The following is a 19,873-nucleotide window of genomic DNA, read 5'->3' as shown; positions in this document are numbered from 1 at the left end:
GCGGGTGCTCTGCTCACACTGGTGGCCGCCTGTGGTGGCTGCACGTGTGGCTGCTCATGGGCTCTGCGTGGGTGCTGGTGGTCTCTGTGGGGTGCTGGCGGTGTGTGTGGGGCTGAGCGGAGCCAGGTGCGTGCGGGGTGCAGGTGCTATGTCTGTATGTACATATATGTATGTGCGGATGTGACACCTGTACAGTCACAGCTACACAGGCTGGTGTGCCTTAGCATGTGCAGGCGGTTGTGTGCGGGGTCATGTGTGCCTCTGCATGTGATAGTGTACCTGCACAACCACGTTTCTGTACACGTGTGTGTTCCCACGGATGGGTGTTTGCAGTCAGTGATAGCACAGGCACATGGATGGGCTCACGAGGACATAGGGGATAAGAAGATGAGCCCTAATGACCAGAAGGAAGAGCAGCAAAAGGCAAGACACAGAATTAGGGTGGTGTGAGCACTGGGAAGCATGGGGTGAGTGCCCACATGGCCCAGCCATGGGGTTGCTCTCCTGTGCTGCTCTGACAGGACTGCTGAGTTAACAGCTCAGGGATGACCCACTGCTTTCACACCAGATCTCATTCTCCTCTGGCCTGATCATTCCTTCCAACAGGATGGAAGCATTTCTTCCAACCACACTGCACAATATTTGCTGGTCGCAGACATCTTCAGGGATTCAAGAGCCCTTGAGCTCCCAGTGCTGTGTGTAATGGGTACCTGCTCTGGATTCACAAAAGAGTTCCAGCCCCACTTGGGGATCACAGAAACCTCTAAGGGCACATGTGCCCCCTTTGCACACCCAGCCCAGAGCAGATACAGCTCAGGCAGTAGCCAGGGGCTGTGGACAGGACATAACATGAGCTAAAAGGCTGAGATGCTCTGGTTTGCTCTTTGTATGCAGCCCGTGCTGAAGTTTCACTCAGCTCCTTCAGGCTGACACACTGATTTACTTTGCAGGACCTTGAAAGACCACAATAATGAACTTTTTCTGGCCCTGCATTTCTCAGTGGTGCAACAAGCATTCACGCTCCCAACTCCTATTTAGCTCCTGACTTCCCACTGCAGTTAATTAGCAGTCTGCATTCTTCGTTGGGTCTGAGCTTAATAGTGCTGAAAGGGATTGCAAGTTGCTCTTAAACTGCTGACCAGCTACCAAAAGGGTCAGAGGGACCCTATTTTAGGAGCTGGCTCACTTAACCCCTGCCCTTGGTTAGGGATGAGCCCAACCTGACACCAGGGAGCTGCTGTCCACTGACTTGGGTCATGGTGGGTCTGGGTTCTCTGTAAAATCATGCATTAAAGACGGTCACCAAGAGGGACTGATGAAACTTTAAGGAATTCCCTTCTGAATCTGTCCTTTAAGAGATCTGTTGTCTCTCCCTGGTCCTTTTTTTTCCCCCAGTGTCACGTATTTGCAGCTAAGTCTGGTTCCCTCTTGATCTCACCTCCATGTTTCCCTGCACCCTTTGCCTCGACTCCTTCAGCCTTTAGAGAGGGGTCTGTGCAGTGTTTCCAAGAGGCTCATGTCTTGGCCTCATCTTCATTCCTTGGGAGCTGGCTCCCACACAAGCTAGCAGGCTTTGCTCCAGAGGCTTTCCCAGCCCTCTGCTTCCACCACCCCTTCCCTCCCTCCTTGCATCCACTGTGTCCTCCTGGCACAGCACTCCAACCATGCCAATATGGAGAGGTGAAATTAGGCACTGTGTTTGCATTTAGTTGCCCTGACAACATGTCCGGCTTCACAGGGAGTTTTCTAAGGGCCACAGCCAGTCTGCAGGGACTTAAGGGTGATGAGCTATTTCTCTTCACTCTCGCTTTTGCATCTTTCCCCCTGGTTTTCTTCACAACCTGTGGGGAGATTGACGGCAGGATTGTGATGTAGATGTTAGCAGTTCTGCTTGATTTATAGAGTTACTTAGGCTGAGTGAGGCTACTTATGCTCCTCTGGATAGTAAACCTTTTAACCGAACTAAAAAATTAATAATAAATAAATAAGGTAAGGAAGAGAAACTGGATCAGAAAAGCTGATACTCTTGGCCTTATGTTATCTGAAAGAAAGATGGTGAGGACAGAAAACTTCCAGGGAGCTGCTGCCCAGACCGGGGAGCCCAAGACCCCGCTCACTGCATTGGGTTGGAGCACTGAGAGCAGGTTTTCATGGGAAGGAAACTGCTGAAATGTCTTATCAAAGATCCTGCATTGACAAATGAACTAGGAAGTTTGCAGCAGGACACAAGGGACTTCTGAGCTTCAATCGGTCCTCTATCAGTGCTTTTCCTCTGTTGTTATTTGCTTTGCATTAGTACCTAAAATTGCAGAGGCACTGGGCCCACTGAGCAAGAAATCCTGTCCCAGTGGGTGACCCGTGAAGGGATGAAGGGGAGCCAGGGGAGAAGGGGAGCCCGCATGATGTCCTTTGCCCAAAGAGAAGGAGCAGTAGCAGAGTGGGGAGCAGAATCAGAATTCCTGACTCTGTTCCCCACTTTTTTCCCTCTTCTTTACACTCTGCTCCTTTTGTTAATTGTAGAAGCTTCCTGTGTTACTTGTATGCAGAAAGATGATCTTTTCTGGTCCTTTGGAGGTTCCAGGGCACATGAGTGCAGAGCAAGGCAAAGGGAAGGACAGCAATGAGGAGCTTTGCCTCAGCACTCGGGTGAGAAGCAGACCCTTAGTGGCTCTCCCAGTGAGGAGCTGGGGGTAGGCAAGATCAAAGCACATTTAGAGTAATTTTTGAGATCTGCCTAGGAAAAGGTTCAGATGTGCGTTACTAAAGAGCTGTGAAGAAGGATTAGTCCTATCCTTGCTCAAAGTTGAACCACTTTCCCCACCAGCTGTGGCAAATGCCTGTGAAGAGCTGGTGGGGCAGCAGCAGAGCAGGTCAGTGGTAGGTGAGAAAGGAGTGTCAGAGGAGCCTGGTGGGGTGAGGCAGAGGAGCCGGGGGAGGCTGTCACCGTTCAGCCATGGAGGGGAGAAGTGCCCTGAGTTGGGCTGGGTTGTGGCAGGGCAGGTGAGGAGGTGCTTGCAGCAGGATGCAGCAGCTGAGGAGGCAGCACAGTGCTGAGCATTTGAAGGTGTCCATCCTGCTCTGCTGCCTGCCAGCCAGCTCAGCTCTCCAGCAGGGACTCTGCAGACTCCGGAGGACTTTTTGAGTTGCAGTCCACTGCACCATTGCAGCAGGAGCGGCTGTGCTACGGCCAGCTCGCTCCTAGTGTGAGGTCTGCACTGCCTTTCTCTCCCCGGCCAGTGATATATGGCATAAATTAGGCCTCTGAAGGGGGATACTGCATCCTTAAGAAGAAATATGTCCTCATTTTTCTTAAACACCGTTTGCACTGAGTGAAATGTTTAGAAGGGACGCTGAGGGATAACTTTATTTCTTACTAGGGAGTTCAGAGCCGTTCAGTTAAACCCATAAAACACTGGGAGTAGGGAAGCTGACAGCCTGCCCGTGCATTAGAAAAGCCATTACTCATCTAGGGGAAGTTCACCCCATGCTGGAGCCTTGTGTTATCAATGGGGTGGTCCACAGGAAGACATGGGATCATCTCCCTTGGCCATCTAAGGGGTCAGTAGGATGCTCAGAGGTAGAAAAGACTCTGTAACAATCCAGCACAGTGACATAGAGTGCTGATACAGAGACCCCAAAGCACTGGGTAAGGCTCACTGGTGGGTAATCGTCCTCATTCCCTCTCCCCTGCATGGGGAAACTAAGGCACAGAAAGCTGGGGAGACTGATGGTTACACTGTGATTGGAAACTGGCTGGAAGCCAGTATTTCTGGTTCATAATCCCCAGCTCGAATCACAAAACCTAATTCCCTTCCAGAGGCAAGGAGTGAAAGTCAGGAGGCCTGACCTTCTGTTCCGTTTCTGTCACAAATCTGTGTTCCCAAGTAGAGTTGGGAGTCTGATTCCATCTTCATTGCACCAACATTCAGCCCTTTCTTCCTGGTGGGATTTAGAAAATCTCCTGGAAGATCAAGGCAAGGTCTTGTAGATAATAGTAATGGGAATTCCTGTTTTGGGTGGTTGTTGGTGGTGTGGTGGGCTGCATTACAGGTGTGGGTGTGAGAGCTTATGCTCTCACCCGGGCACCTGGCCAGTGCAGGCTGCCATCATTCCCCCACTAAGTGGCTGTTCGAGAGGACAGGGCCACCCAGGACACCCAGAGTCCTGGCAGACAAGGCATCAGCCACCGAGGAGGTGGTGACTTTCTCTTTGCTATTTTATTTTTGGAGGCTTGGCACCAAAAGATTTAATATTTGTTTGAAATGAGAAACAGTTCTCGAGTGAATTTGGAGAGCCTGGGAATTAATGTCAGACCCCCCTCCCCTCCCTAAACATCCCTCCTCCCTGTCAACTGAGTCCCCCCCTTTCAATTTCTGAAGCTCGCTGATTTGAATATTTATAAATATCAGTAAATTATTTATTGTAGCAATCTGCTGTGCCATTTCACCAATCGCCGTTAACACTTTAGGGCTCGCTCTTCAGGAGGATGCGACTGGAGGAGACGGGCACCTGGGGGCTGGGAGCAGGCACTGGGGAGGGGGTCCTGCCTGCTGGCTGCAATTCCAGGAGGGGTTCTCTCTGTGGGCAGCACTGGAAGGGTTGAGATATTTGCAGGAGAGAATGGGGACTTCTGTGTCCAGTACCAGGGGACACTGGGAGAGGACATGGCTAAAAAGGGAGGTTCATGTTGATGAGGGAGGGCAGCGAGGGGGTTGCCTGAGGGGGTGGGCTGTTTGTGCCCTGTGGCATGCAGGGAGCTGGCCCTGACTTACAGCTCAGTGCTCACTACTCTTCACTTGTTGTGTCTGCTCCCCTGAGGAGGAAAATTCCTCTCGGGTTTCTCCTGTCCCATTCTCTCCCTTCAGAATTACAATTCTGCACAGAAAATACACACTGCTCAGAGATGCTGTGGCTATTTTGTGTTTGTGGAAAGGAGGGGCTCCCTGTGTTCATAAGGTCTTCTCCCAGAGAAACCCCGTCAGCAGCACTGGAGCAGCCAAGTGGCCAGGTGAGAAATAGGAACAGCCCAGCCAGCTGGCAGCTCCAGTGCAGGGCACCAGGACTCCAGAGGCCATGGCTTCCCCCCTGTTCTCAGGGTGTCCTGTCGCTCACTGCCCAGTGTTGATTTCTGTGCACTGCTCCTCACTGTCACCAGGAAATTACAGCTGAACTCTGTAGCAGAGAAGGTTGAGCAAAGGGAAGCAGGATGGGCTTGCTGAAGGGAACTGGTACTGCTCTCTGCCCCTTTGGGCCAGGGCTGAGCCAAGCTCTGGGCACTGCAGATAAGGAGAAAAGTAGCCCCTTGTGGGTCTGTAGATGCCAGTGTGGTGTGGAAGTCAAGCAGTGAGGACTGCAGGCAAACTGTGCTCTGGCAGGAGCTGGCTGGGGGGACCAGAGCAGAGTCCCCAGCCTTTCCTCCCCACTTTATGGATGAGGTGCGTGGGGAGAGCCCTCATGGCTGTGGGAAAGCAGGGAGTGAAGCTGGCAGCTCTTCGGTAAGGACGCCCTGGCTGCTCACTTCATTTCTCCTCCCACGTCTTTGATTCTCCTTGTCCTGCCTGCCCAGTGCTGATCTAGAGCCTGTCAGGTCTGAGTCTTGCACCAAGGGCTTTCCCCAGCTCCTCGCAGACACGCACAGGCAGGATCCATGCTTCCAGGGCAGAGAAGGTTGTTAAAGAGCCTTTGTGAACTCCCCAAGGTCAGCCAGAACAGACAGCATCCACTAATCCAAGGTCATTTCCTGGGCTAAAAGCAATAAAATGTTTTATTGATAAACTGAAGAGAGGAGAATACACACTAAATCCACTCTAAGACATTGAGGGCCATGCCTGGGATGTTCTGCCTTTGCCCTGGCCCGGCCTGGGATAATACACAGGTCTTCATGCTGGAGGAAAAATGTTTTCTGGTAGGGGCTGAACATTTGGCTGCCTTCCCTGCCTCCTCCCAGCATGGGGCTGGGCACTGCCAGGGCATTGCTCCTGAGAAGCATGTTCCCAATGCTCCAGTGGCCTTCTGCTGTGAAGGTTTGGCTCCATTTTAGGGACTGCAGCTCAAATGTAAAGAGGCTCCAAGTGTGCAGCACCCTCACCTCCCACCCCATCTAGCCGTGCTGCCCTCCCTGTTTGGGATTACTGGGCAGACCGGCGTCTCTCCAGTCAAGTTTGCACCACAGTGGTTAAAAAAGAAAAGGACTGTGCAGCATGTCAGCCGTCCTTTCCTCCCCTTCCCCGCCCCAAATAATGCCGTTAATAATTAATCGAATGAGAGCTTCCAGCTCCTGGAAAGCTGGCACTGGGACCTCCCTCCTGAACGGAGCTGCTCAGCTGGGCTTAAAACTCTTCAATAGGAATATGAAAGCTCCATCTGTTCGATGTACCCGGCCCTCTGAAGTGACAACGCTGTCCCTCCCCAGCCAGCAACCCTCTCCCCCCAGAACGGGCCCTCCTGCGCCAAGGCAGGGGTCCGCCCTGCACCCTGGCTCTTCCCACAGCAGTAAGCTCCTGCTGTTACCCTCCATCCATGCCAGCTGGTTCATCCAGTTCCCATACACCCTTTTTTTCCAGCTGGGACCCTTTCTCCCCTCTGCCAGGGTGTGTTTTCATTGACACACCAATTGATAAGCCAAGCTAAAGCCAGGCTTAGGCTCCCTCCTCCTCTCCTTACAAAGCTGGACTTATTTTTGTAGCAGTTTGCCCCTTGGCTGGGATGGCCCGTTTCGGTCCAGGCTGCAGATCCTTTTGTTCCTGCACACCGTGTGTCCCCCACAGCCCATTTTCTCCCTCGGGGGAGGCAGGGCTAAGCCATGCCCAGCTTTGCAGCACCCGCTGTGGAGTTCATGGGTGAGATGGTGCTGCTTCAAGGGCTGCATCGAGGGAGAGGGCCGGGGTCTGCATGTGAGGTGCTGGCAGCACGTGGGAACCTGGAGGAGAGGGGTGAAGCATGGGCAGCAGTCTGGGCTGACAAGGCAGCGAAAGGGTAAGGTGAGCTTTGCGGACATCTTTGCCAGCCCTGGTTGCAGCAAGCTGTACCTTTCCTTCAAAGGGAGGTTTGCCATCGAGTTGCCACGGGAATGGGTACAGAGGGGGAAGAGCCCATGTCTCCTCAAAGGGTGTGGAGAGGGGGAAAGAGGAGTAAACTCCCGGTGGCATTGTTTTCAGAGGAAGTGCTCAGTGTAAATAGAGCTTGTGGGAGAGTTTGTCCCGGGCAGAGATGAAAAGTCCGTGTGACAGGCTCAGGTTATAAATGGCTTCCTTAGATTGATGTGAAATCAAAACATTTCTATTTAGACGAAGAAAATTAAGGGGGATGTTTACTTAGCCTGGAATCTTTAAACAGTGATTTGGGGTGGGGAGCTCGACCTGGGGGGAGGGTGCCTCTGCCTGTCTTCAGGGGTCTGGCAGTCCCGACCTTGGGCATATACGAGAATCCCTCATCCAGCAGCTCAGCTTCTCTCCCTCTGCCCAAGAGGATGAAACACAGGTGCTCTGGTCTCCTCCAATCTGAGGGTCATCTTTAGCATTTCTCTGTAAGAAGGGTTTTCCTTCTGCTCGTGGACTTGACAGCATAAAGGAGAGGAACAGAAATGTTGCTAGAGGTAATGTCCCTCTAGCAAGAGGGACAAGAAGAAGTAAGGGAATGGAAAGATAATGTGTCCAGACTTGGAGAGAGGTGGTTGCAAGGTTGACAGGAGAAGTTGGGAGTTTTGATTTCCACCTATATTGGAATGGGTGAGATGTAGATGTGCAAGAGCCCTGGTATTTCAGAGCAAATCCCATTCCAGGAAGGTCTCTGGGAGGGTTAGTTTTATAGATCAGGGAAGTGGTATGTTTTCAGAACTTGCTTTATTTTTAGCTTAAACTTTAGGAAAAGATTCTCAAAACGTTAAAGAGAAAAATCCCAAGCACAAGGAGAAGGGAAAGGAAAGATGCCAAGGGACAGGACAGGAGCTGGGGGGCAGAAGCTGGGGAGGTAGAGGGGCAAAGCCAGGGTGTGTGAGATGGAAGGAGGCAGAACAGGAATGAAAGACAAGTTGCAGGCTCCCTGGAATTGCTGCATACGCGGCAAGTGCAGCCTCAGGAACGTCTGTTCCTCTTTTCCTTTGAATAAATATTTATATATTCATTTGCCAGCTGGTGCACACACTTGGCTGCTCACCTCCAGACCAGAATAATGGGACCTGCCTGTGGGGTATGCCCAGCCACTGCCCTGGAGGGACGTCTGCTGAGATAAGAAGATTGCCTAAATCTCCCAGCAGGACCCCCCCTGGAAAGGGAGCTACTCTCAGACCCACAATCCTCTGGGAGACCCTATGCAGATCCTTTGTAGCCCATTGGCCTTTACCCTCTGACACCCACCCCCTGCATCCCTATAAAGCTAGCCCCCCTACCCCTGCGAGGGCAGAGAGTTGCTTGTCCCTAGCTCCCCTTCGCCGGAGTGTGGACCAATAAAGCTACCTCGTGTGGAACAGCTACACGGGCCTCTCGTCTCTCTCCTTGGTCTGGCCTGGAGGCTGCCCTGCAGAGCTGAGCTGAAATCACAAGCTGACAATCACTAAAGAGCTGACAGCCTCTGCACGGGCCCTCCAGCTAGCAGCCGAGGGAAGACACCGGGCCTCAGGAAGACAATCCTCCACGGGACCATCTCTCCAGACCGGTCACAGCTTCCTCGGTCAGAGCTACTGACCCCACACCATCTGCCATACCTGCCCTCCTGGCAGAGAGGGGTAGGACAGTGAGGATTTAGGCTGCCGCATGTCTGCCTCCCAGTTATCTCCAACTGCAAGTGGTGCTGATCTCACCAGTTAAGCAGGGCTGGGTATCATGAGAACATGGTCAGGGAATCACCAGGCAGTGTTTGGGAGAGAAGCTGGTGATTCCATGCTGACCCAGTGCCCTGGCCCCGGGCAGGCACCACATGGAGGTTCCGTCCCAGCCACCTGCAGCCATCAGGGCTCTCCTGGCCCTTGGCCTGAGCCCATAAGCATGAGCCATAGGTGTCCTGGCCAGGCTCCATGAGGAGCTCACAGCAGCCTCCTGAGATTCCCTCTGTGGTACCAGCTGCGCATAGGCTAAGCCTTCATTTTGTGCCCTACATAGTGGGAATGCAATTGGAAGGGAAGGTGCCGACAAATAGCGAGTTGCAGCTTTATGGGCATCTGCCTGTGCCCCTCTGCATGCGTGAGGGCTGCGGGCTTGTGTGGGGGAATGTGTGAAAGGGGAATGCGTGGGGGAAGGCACAGGAATGTATTTTGGGGAGATGGGACTTCTTAACCTGTACATGTAGGACTATGTTTACGGAGTGTGCCAGCGCATACACACAGCTCTTTGAACAGCTGTAATTTCTAGATGGGGAGGTACGTGTTTGGGAGCATCGTGTGCTTTCCCTTCGTGAAAGCATGATTGCACGTAGGTGGTAGTGCCGGGGGGTGCGTTTGGAAAGTGGAGGAGTACATTTTGCCTCCCTTTGTGTGGGGGGCTGATATATTTGTCGGGGGGTTATTTTTCTTGCAGTCCTTGACAGGGAAGCGTGTCTGAAGCTGTCAGGAGTTTACGCTAAGCAGCCACTCTCTGGCTGTTGGACAGCAGGTCTAAAGTTTCAGTATGTTTGTATTGGGCTGTCATGTTACAGGATTAGGGGTTGTCACGATGGCTTCTGGGTGCATTGTAGGGGGTCTGATTAATCTCGCTGTGCTTCTGTGGAGCAGCACCTCTGTGCTGGTGACAGGGAGGTGTGGGCTGAGCTGCCACGAGGGACTCCTGTGCAGTGGAGGAACCTCATCATTTGAGGTCTGAAGATGTGGTCTGTTCGCTCTCCATGTGACTGGCCCCTCCTTCAGCACAATGTAAAATCCAAGAGCCCATTTTGGAGGGACCTTCACCTCCAGCAATGTCCCCACAGTAACTCCTGTGGCATGTGTGACCAGCAAGTGTTTTTTTGAGTGCTCTTCCTGAGGCCTGGAGTGCAGGGCAGGGTCTGCCTTGGCTCTGCTCTGGGGAAAGAGCCAGGCTGTGTGCTTGTGTCAGCCTTCCGTCCTTTAACCCTGCTTAGTCTGGGCATCTCTCGGAGGAATCAAAAATAAATAGATGAATGAGACAATGCAGCCGCTTTAGAATAATTTTTTTGCTTTTATTTGGGATTGAACCTTGTTAATTGTTGGTGCAATAATTATGCAAGTGACTCTGATAGAGACCATTTAGTTCAAGATTCTCTGTGACCTTGAAGTTAAGACCTTACCTTCTTCCTCTCTCCCCCCACCTTCTCTCACCCCGCCTTTACTAGCTGTCACATATGAATAAACTACATTAAAATAACAAACTCACACTAATTAGCTGATTGTGTTGGGAAGTATGAGAGCAGAATTTCCTGTGTGCGAGAGCAAGCAGGCAAAGGGGCCTGATCAGCCAGTACCAGCCCACAGCTATTTTCTCCATACCACTGTGACACACCAGTCTAGTTCTGGTGCTCCAGCACACACACTTGCCAGGGCTCCTGTCCTCCCTACTGGTTCTTTCAGGTGCATACTGGTTCTCTTCTCTGAGACTATGCACAGACTCTGTTAGGTGAATTCCTCACTGCCTGTAGACTTGGGCTTGAGAAACTGTTGTCCCTGCTAGAGGTGCTTGGGTGCAGTCGCTGGCTGGTGTGGTTTTGGCACCCACTACATCTAGGATAGAGCTGGGGACCTAAAGTGGGTGGTGCTGCAGTCCAAAGGAGAGGGCAATCTGAACTTTAACAAACTTGTACCCTGCCTCAGCCTGGAGCAAAGGTTGGTAGCATGCTCATCTGCCTGAGATGTTTGGGGCCTTTCAAGCCCAGTTCTGTCCCAGGGCAAGTAAGTGCCTCTTTCTCGTGGCCAGTGGTGTATTTTGGTCCCAGCAGGTTCAGAGGATGCTTCTCACTGAGCTCTTCTGGCTGGGCTTCCACTCAGAGCTTAGGAAGCACATAGTAGCTCCACCTTTCCAAGGATGACACTGGCCATGCCTGAAAGCCCATTGGGTTGGCACCATCCTTTTGCTGTTTGGGTTTAAGTTGTCAGATCCCACTAATGCCCTTGCTTACTTCTTTCTCCTCTCTCTTCCCAGCTGAAAGAACTATATGCACTGACGCAGCCTCAGGAAAACCCACAATGGCTGCCAAGCGCAAAGGCGGCCTGAAGCTAAATGCCATCTGTGCCAAGCTGAGCCGCCAGGTCGTCTTCGACCACGGGGGATCTGAGCAGGCACGTGCAGACAAGGGGCCACAGCAGGAGAGCAGCAACAAGGACCTGCCCCAGCCTGGGACCAAGGAGTTGGGGACAGAGTTTTCAGATGGACTCAGCCGTGTGCAGAAGATCGAGGAGGACAAAAGGAGGGAGGTGATTGAGAAGTGGGTGAACGGGGAGTACAATGAGGAGCCCTTGCTGGGGCGAGCAGAGGGCAAGGAATGTAAGGGCACCGAGAGCGCAGAGGTGCCCCCCGAAGGGGTTTACATGGTGCAGCCCAAGGGCTGCAGCGATGAGGAAGATAATGGGGACGAGGCAGACGCTCTGAGGGGCTCGCAGGATGGTAACTTCTTGGATGACAGGGATTCAGATGGGACAGTGAAGGACGATGCCTACCGGTCCTCCAGTGGCGAACCAGGCTCCAAGCTGGGGGCAGGAACCACCTCAGGTAAGCCCTCTGTCCCCTCCACTTCCTGATGTGGGGCAGCTTCAGAATTACATTTTCTGTGTTCATGCCAGGTCCTGCAGCACCTGGCAGCCAAGGGGAAGGGTGAGAGCCCTGATCTTCTTGCAGAGGCCTGTCATTTTGCTCTTGAGACCATACAGAGTTTGCCTCTGGCTTAGCCTCCCATTCCCAAGAGGGGTGGTATGAGGGTAGATGTGGCTGGATAGCTCTTTCCAGACCACAAGTCCCTGGGTAGTGCAAATCTCACGCTCCAGACTCCTTCACACCACTCAGATGGCCATAGCTGTGGTGGGTGCTGGTTTCCTGGTCTTGTATTCCCATGAAGGGGAAGAGAAGCAAAGACAGCTTTTGAGACAAATCCCAGGTGGATTCTGCAGGGTGTCCACACACAGGCTGGCTGGGTTATCTAACCACACTCATGGCCACACGGGGCACCTTGATTAGTGGTTACTGACCATGGAAGCCCTGGGACGGGCTGGGGGAGGGCCAGGAGCTCTGGCAGGGCTGCCCTTTCCCCGGCTCCCAAGGCCTGATGCCGAGCCCTGACCTGCGGGACCTCAGGTGAACCAAGCATGGCCCCAGGACAGGACAGCCCCACCTGCGGGGCCAGGCTGGGCTGGGCCGGGCTGCACCTGGGCAAGATGGAAGCAGTTGCCAGGATGAAGGTTCTGGAAGGAATAGCTGCCGAGGTGTTCCTCCAGGGACTGGACTGGACCAGGGGGAGCCTGCGGGAGGATGCACCAAGCCAGGGCAAGGCTGGGATGGTCCCCAGAGAGCCCCTACAGAGCCATCCAACACCAAACATCACCATTCCTTCTTGCTGCTTCATGGTCCCTCGGCCCGATTGGAGGAGCTGAGGTGACGCTCATGTCGTGGTGTTGCCTCCCCTCAATGAGGGGCCCAATCCTCGAGCTTTGCCCACCCTGAGCTCAGGATCGAGCTGGTGAAAATGCCCACTCCCAAACCTGTTTCCCCCACCATCTTGTGTGTTCTCCCTCTAGCTGTGTATTTCTTATTTTCAGATTGCTTCTGCTTTATTTTTGTGGTTCATTCAAAAGCTGAGTTCAACAAGAGATATTGGGGAAAGCCTAAGATGATTTTCTTGCTCCCTTTGTGATACCCGGGTTTCCCCCAGATTGATTTGGGGGGGTGTATGAGTGCTAAGCCTTGATAAAAGCTTTGGGTGAATTGAATTCTCTCCATTAGGGCAGAGCAGCTCCCACCCCATTTGTCACTCAGCTGGGCTGGATCTGTAATTGAAAGATCTTCCCTTAATCTGCTCCACCTGCACACACCCCTCCCCTGATCTCAGCACTTTGTGAATCCATCAAACTTTCCTCCTTTTGTGTGTGCGCATGTTTTCCTCCTCCTGTTAATAATGCAGCTGAAACTCATCTCCGTCTGTCCGTTCCCCTTCTGGAGAGGCACATTCTCTAGTCTTCACGAGTTCAGTGGCAGCGCACATAATTATGCATATAAGATATAAACAGAGCTGTTTAATTATCCTTCGCCACATCAGTGACAGAGTAATTAACAAACATTGCAAGATCAATGAGGGAAAGTGTGACCTTCAGTTTCCTTTGATAGGAAAGCCCTTGTCGTTCCCAGACACAAGGTGATTGTGCCTGGACTCTTGTTTTAGTTTGTTTTAATTCACACCACTCCACCCACCCCACCATTTGCAGCTTTTATTTGCTATGAAAACTAAAAAGAGGGGAACTTAAATGTAAAAAAAATGTTACCAAACTGGGGAAAATGAAAAGGAGATGAGGTTTCTCACTGGGGTAGGAGATTTCAGTAAAATACCTTTGCAGAGCTGTATTGTCAAAGGATTATGCAAAAATAGGAAACTGTTGGGGGGGGTAGGGGCTGAAGCTTAATTTATGTCTAAGGCAGGTAATGGCACATGAGGGGTCCAGTTTACATATAGAGCCATGTGGGACTTGACTTGCAAACAGACGTGCTGCCACGTCTTGAACGTCTGCTTCAAGAACCTTGTTATAAATGTCATTTGCAACATTTCCCTGAAAGCACAAGAAACATCCCTTGCTTTGGAAAGGACAAAGTTATTTTCCTTTACTTTTTCTGTCAGTGTTCAGGAAATGAATTTTCAGCTGTTCATCACCAAGTCCTAAACACCCTGGTTATTGGGTGTGAGCTACATTTATTCCAGTGAGATTTGGAACCTCCTCTGTCAAAAAGGAGGGATTTTTTTGTAGGAGTTGAGGGGTAGCAGGAGTCAGATGAAAGGAGAGGAATACAGCTCTGCCCTCCCAGTCAAAGTGGCCTTGGGGGAGTCATCACAGAAACCTTGATTTGAAGATTCTGAGCACCAGTTGCTCCCTGTTAGAACAGAGGGTACAGAGCTGACAGTGCTGAGCAGAATTTAAAACTAAGCCCATACTTTTATCAGCTAGAAACTTGTGTGGAAAACAGGAGCCACACAGAAAACCAAATCCTACATGTAACAGGCTTTCTTGGTCAGTGGGAAAAGAGATCCTAATTATATGGGGATGAGAAGGGTTCCTGCTTCACAGGTGTGTACACATATTGTCCACTTTCTGGGGATTCAGCTACTGCCCATGCCTTCCACCAGCACCACTTGTGGTCTGTTGCCAAATTCTGGCCAGCTTTGTGTCCTTCCAGGCTGACAGTAAGGCTTGTTGTGCATCAGGCAGAAGTTCACAGGGACTCAGTCAATGCTATTCAATCCTCATGCTTTGAAATAAGATGGAGTTTCTTTTCAAGCCTCCCCTTGGAAGGGGAGGACTGAGGAGTCAGTGCTCAGTCTTGCCCTGTGTGCCTCCTCCCTGGTCCACCTGGGAAGCGCATTTAGGAGTCACAAAGCTGGTGTCTGTCAGGAGATGGGTGTCAGAAGCTGATCTGATAGTGCAGATATGTTTCTTCATTCATTCAGGCACCCTCTCTTGCCCACTGACTGGCCCATGCTTCTCTGTGCACATTTATATATAGCAACGAGATTTCTCAGTGCCATCTCTGACACAGATCCCTTTCCACAATCGCTCACTGACGCACGCATACCCAGGGAGATTTTCCTACACATGTTCTCTACTTTGTCTGTTACACAGTGGGCTAAAGTAGTCAGTAGGAGCTTCCCCCTGTACAAGCTTTCAGATCTGCCTTTCTTTTCTTAGCTTCTTGGCTAAGTCTCTTGGAATATTCATTGGCCCTGTTTTCAACCAGGAGGGTTTTCTCTTCCTAATTTCCTGGGGAGATTCCACTTAGGAGAGTGTACATGCCAAGTGCCAGTTTCTTGCTCATCATGCTGTATCCCCATGTCTATGAGTTTTCCCTCCCAAGCAGAAAAAAGGACAGAGCCCTGTCTGGGATGTCCCATCCCCCAGTATTCAGACCTTGCACTCCATTTGGGCTGTTTTGCTTTTCCTTCCATATATAGTGTGCTGCTGTGGGCTATTTTTAGCACCTTTTTTGCTAGCTTCGGATCCTTTGTGATATGATAGCTGCTCTGAGACACACAGATCTCTGCTCTTTGGCAATGCCCACAAATGGAGAGTAGCGGCAAGGGGAGAGGGAGCCCTTTATTATCACACAGGAAAGGAGAGGAAAATGCTGTGCAGGGAAGGGAGAGGAAAACACAGGGATAATGCTTCCTGTGGCTTCCAGGACTCCACACAGGGATGTGTTTCCCAGCTGTTGTCCTGCTTCATTTTTGTCTGTTTGTGGATACAAGGAGGGTTTTCTGTCGATTAGGTAATATTAATTACCTCTTCACCGTTGTCTGAAAGTGTATGCGAAGTGAGGTGACTGAGTCTCATACTATCCTTCTGGTGAGCCAGCTCCCTGCTGTAAGGTGCCTCCCCTGGAGGAGCCTCTGACCTTCATGTTAGGTGCCTGAGCAATTAAGTGCAGGTTGTCTTAACTTCAGGGGATGTGCTGGGCTGGTGCTGGGCTCATGCTGGATGAGTAGAGCTGCACTTCCTGGCAGTGAGCAGTGGGAACTGGCCAGGACTTTGTCTCAGATGTGGGTGAGGAAAGACTGAGCAGCACCGGCAAAGCTGTTGATCAGGGAAGGGTGTTGTGATCATCTGGAACCAAATCTGAGCAAAGGAAAAGCGGAATTCAAGATGGGTTTGGGGATTAAATCCATGACAATGAAACCTGAACTCAGACTTCACAAAGCTCAAAAGAAGTTCTGAACTACCCCCCACCCTTTCCTGTAGGCTTGGATTTTGCATCTTAACTGTTTACACCAGTTGAGGCATAGCCACATGGTATCAAAGACTGGACACATAGGCTTTCAGGGCAGTGGTTAAAGCTAGCAAAAATCACATTTAATAGTTTAATTTCATATCAGATCCTCAATGTGGTATTCTTTTTCCCCTTGCAGCTTGACACAGGCTGGCTAGAGTTTTTCTGTGCAGTGCTTGGAAATCAGGGCATTATGAGGGAAGCTGGGGGTTGTTTTACAGGTCCAAAAAGAAATGAAATGCAGAACAGGGCAAGCAGATTTAACAAAAACAGGAAATTGTTAGACCCAGTAGAGATTTCATGGGTTCATTCTTTTTTGTTGGGTCATACACTGAAATGGAAGTGGGGAAAAGAAAAAAAAAGAGGTGAAGAGGAGAACTGCTTTAAAGCAGAATGAAATTTTTTAATATGCTGTATGTGAAAGATAAAGTTGTCCTTCAGGCAAGTCTTGTTACTGGGACCCAGTGGGGAATGGTTCTGCATTTAACATCCTGTAAGATTAATACCGGCCCATGAGGTTGTGCTACTCTCTGAGCCTGACACTGCAGGAGCATTGCCACCCATTCTGTAACTAACAGGGTGTTTATTCTGGAGTCAGGCATCCCAAATCCCATGCAGAATGCTGGGCTTAAGTGCCTGGAACTGGAAGGTCATTTTGGGCTAAACCAGATCCCAGCAGGTGTGGCTTTGTCCTTCGCCTTGCAGGCTCCAGGTGTGTTCTTCACATTGCCTTCCCCCAGAACCCCGTACACAGGGAACCAGCACAGCAGCACTTCTGCTGCATTAAAACAGCTATTCCAGGCAATCCTGGAGCAGGAATGTGACCTTCATGGTCTTGCCCATTTAGTGCCCATCACAGGCAGTCTTTTCCTCCATAGAGTCCTGTGAAAACTGATTTGTGGGAGCTGATGGCTATTGAACTTCGACTGTGCTCATTGACAGGCTCTTGTGTGCGCAGAAATGCTCTCGTGTACGTGCCTGCCTCTGCAAGTGGCATTACTGGCTGTCAGATCCCCCGCATCTTAGGGATCTTTTGGATCTGCTGACCTGTTCTGTGGCAGTGTCTTGGTGCCTTCCTTTTCCACTGTGTTTCAAGGCAGTGTTGCTTTGTTTGGAGTGGGACCCCATGCCCAGAACTTGACCTTCTGCTGCCGTGTACCTCCATGTGCTGGCTGCCTGGAAAGGAGTGTGCTTGCCCATTAGAGCCAGAGCGAGTGTTTAGTAAAGATGACGAGGGAGGTTTGAAGGACTCCTGCACACAGTAAATCTTTGCTCTGCAGGAGAAAGCAAGAGGGAGAGGAGGAGGAGCGTTGTGTCAGACTGAAGCCTAAATGAGGCCCAGCCAGAACGTCAGAGCAGTCTTTATTTCCTCCTTTACACTGATATTGGGTGACCTCCAGATGTGTGTTCTTCCCATCGTGGTGGCCTGTGAAACTGCCTGAGGGAGTAGGGGAGGGAAGAAGGGAGGGACAGACCCAAGGAAGGACAGCTTTTGCTTATTCTTCCTCCCTGTAATCAGGCTCTGTTAGACTAACCCCTTCCTGCCCCTTCCCCAACCCATGCTCCAGAGCACTGGCTTTCTCCCCCTCTTTGGAGCCCACATCAGGACAACAGCTTCCTCTCCTCAGTCCAAATCCTGATGGAGAAAAGGCTGTTCCTTGCCTGTTTTTCGCCTGTGTGGACTTTCCCCTTTCCTGGTGTTACTGGAAGCTGTTCCTGGCTCCTCGGGAGGCTGCCTGTAAGTTTCCACAGCATTGACTGGACTGTGGCCCTTTTCCGCATGGCGAGTAGTAGCTGTCCAGTCATAGGGATGGAGAAGGAAGAGAGCAAACTGAGTGAACCCTTACAGAATTGACAGGGAAGGGAAGGACTGCAACAGTGATGGGGAGCTGTCCTGTCTTTGTCTTGCCTTCTCCACTCCTTCCCCTACTCCTCATTGCCAAGTTTCTCATGCAGACAGCCTTTGCTGCTCTTCCCCTGCCTTGATTCATCTCCACCTCTGCTGCTCTCCTCCTCTCTGCACTATTCTGTTCTGCCCTCCTCCTGCTCTACCCCATACATTGCCTTGCCCATCTCCCTTACCCATTTCAGACTATGCTGTCCTGCCTGCTCTCAGCTTGCTCTTCACCAACACACGTAGCATTTTTGCGTGGGTTTTCCCTCTTACACATGCTGCCATCTATCCTCTGTGCATCTCCTTCCATACACAAACATACACAAGGACAGATCTGTACAAACCTCGGCATATTGGCATTGGTCTCACTTCCAGTAAAATTACTTTTTCTTCATATTAGACCAAGGCAAGAGTGCAGAGACATTTATGAAACTTTGTTTAATGTACTGAAAAGCCATCGGCTAGAACATTTAGGAAATTGATTTTCCTGGCATTGATGAACTCTTTTTATTTTACCCCAGTATTAATTACTTTTTTTTTTAAACAAATTAATTTAAGAGTCATAAAACCTAACAAGTGAGCCAAACGTCAGTAGATCATGTTCCCCTCTCCCCTTCCTCCCCCCCCCCCGCTTCTAGTGCTGGTATGGGAGGGGAAAAAAAATCAGTGCCTTGTGTGACTCTCTCCTCTGGTTTCTCTGCAGGGGAAGCTTCATCACTGCGGGATTACGCCGCCACCACCATGAACGAGTTCCTGGGCATGTTCGGCTACGACGACCAGAACATGCGGGATGAGCTGGCCCGCAAGATCAGCTTTGACAAGCTGAACACTGCTACCTCAGAGGCCACTGCGACTGTTGCCTCTCTCCCCGGCGAAGATGCCATGAGCAAACGAGCCCGCTTCTCCAAGTACGAGGAGTACATCCGCAAACTGAAAGCTGGAGAGCAACTCTCGTGGCCCATGCACTTGGCCAAATCTGAGGAGATGGGCTCCAAGCTGGGCAAAGAACCTTCCTCAGTGCTGGCACAGCCCATTCGGGTGCCAGGTCCAGACGCCTCCATGCTGACGGAGACCAAAGCCACTATCCTGCCACTGCCCTCTCCCAGCAGTTCCCAGATGCAGGGCCTGATGTCACGGGCCTCCAAATATGACTTCTTCATTCAAAAGCTGAAGACGGGTGAGAGCATCAGGCCACAAAATGGCAACACTTACAAGAAGGCCTCCAAGTATGACCTAGAAAACGTCAAGTACTTGCACCTTTTCAAGCCTGGGGAGGGAAGCCCAGATATGGGAGGAGCCATCGCCTTCAAGACAGGCAAGGTAGGCCGGCCTTCCAAGTATGATGTGAGGAACATTCAGAAGCTTACTCCAGTAAAAGCTCCAGTCCCCAGCCTGGCCCCTGCTTCCCTCACCAGTACCCCCAGCAGCACCCCTGTGGCTGGGCCAGAGCAGTCCATCTCATTGCCATTCAACACTCCTGAGTACCTGAAATCAACTTTCTCCAAGACGGACTCCATCACAACTGGAACAGTCTCTACAGTAAAGTAAGTGTCCTCCCACTTTTCTTGTCTTTGTATTAGTGGGGGATCATACCAGAAATCTGTGTGTGGTTCAGTGGGCAATCCAAGTTCTCGCGGTGATAAATACTGCACTGTTCATGGGACGGTTCTCTTTGCTCTCTGTTGAAGTGTCTGCTCCTCTTTTACACCTTACATCTGTGTTTATCTGATCTGCATGAAGGCTGTGACCTGCCATCAGCAGTCATAGCCATGAATGTGGAGTTCAATAGCTCCTGAGTTCATATGTTAAAATGAAAGAGGAGGGAACTTGGGGCTGTCAGCACTCTTAAGGTCAAGGCTGGAACAACTTTATTTTCTTCTCCCTCTGGTTTCCCAGGCATCTGGATGTATCTGTAGGAGAACCTGATTCTTGTTTCCATTTAACTCAAAGGCATGACTCTCCTGACTTTACTATTAGCAAGAGGGGGCTTTTTGTTTGTCCCAGAACTCAGAAGATGTTTTGGTGCCTAATTCCCATCAATTTCCATAGGAGTTAGGCATATACCTACTTCTGTGGGGCCAGG

General features: G+C 51.0%; 1 protein-coding gene across 4 annotated transcripts in view; it reads left to right on the top strand.

Moving 5' to 3' along the window:
• Nucleotides 1–19,873, top strand: part of CASZ1 (castor zinc finger 1) — a 90,468-nt gene that overhangs the window by 30,806 nt on the left and 39,789 nt on the right. For all 4 annotated transcript variants that reach the window (XM_069034700.1, XM_069034701.1, XM_069034698.1 and 1 more), the window contains exons 2-3: nt 11,082–11,648; nt 18,494–19,334. In XM_069034700.1, coding sequence (XP_068890801.1) covers nt 11,082–11,648; nt 18,494–19,334 — 1,408 coding nt within the window. The remainder of the gene's footprint in view (nt 1–11,081; nt 11,649–18,493; nt 19,335–19,873) is intronic.

This window comes from Aphelocoma coerulescens, chromosome 21 (assembly GCF_041296385.1).
Source record: "Aphelocoma coerulescens isolate FSJ_1873_10779 chromosome 21, UR_Acoe_1.0, whole genome shotgun sequence".
Taxonomy (NCBI): domain Eukaryota; kingdom Metazoa; phylum Chordata; class Aves; order Passeriformes; family Corvidae; genus Aphelocoma; species Aphelocoma coerulescens.
The sequence above is the reverse complement of the archived record's forward strand: the minus strand, read 5'-3'. Positions and strand labels throughout refer to the sequence as shown.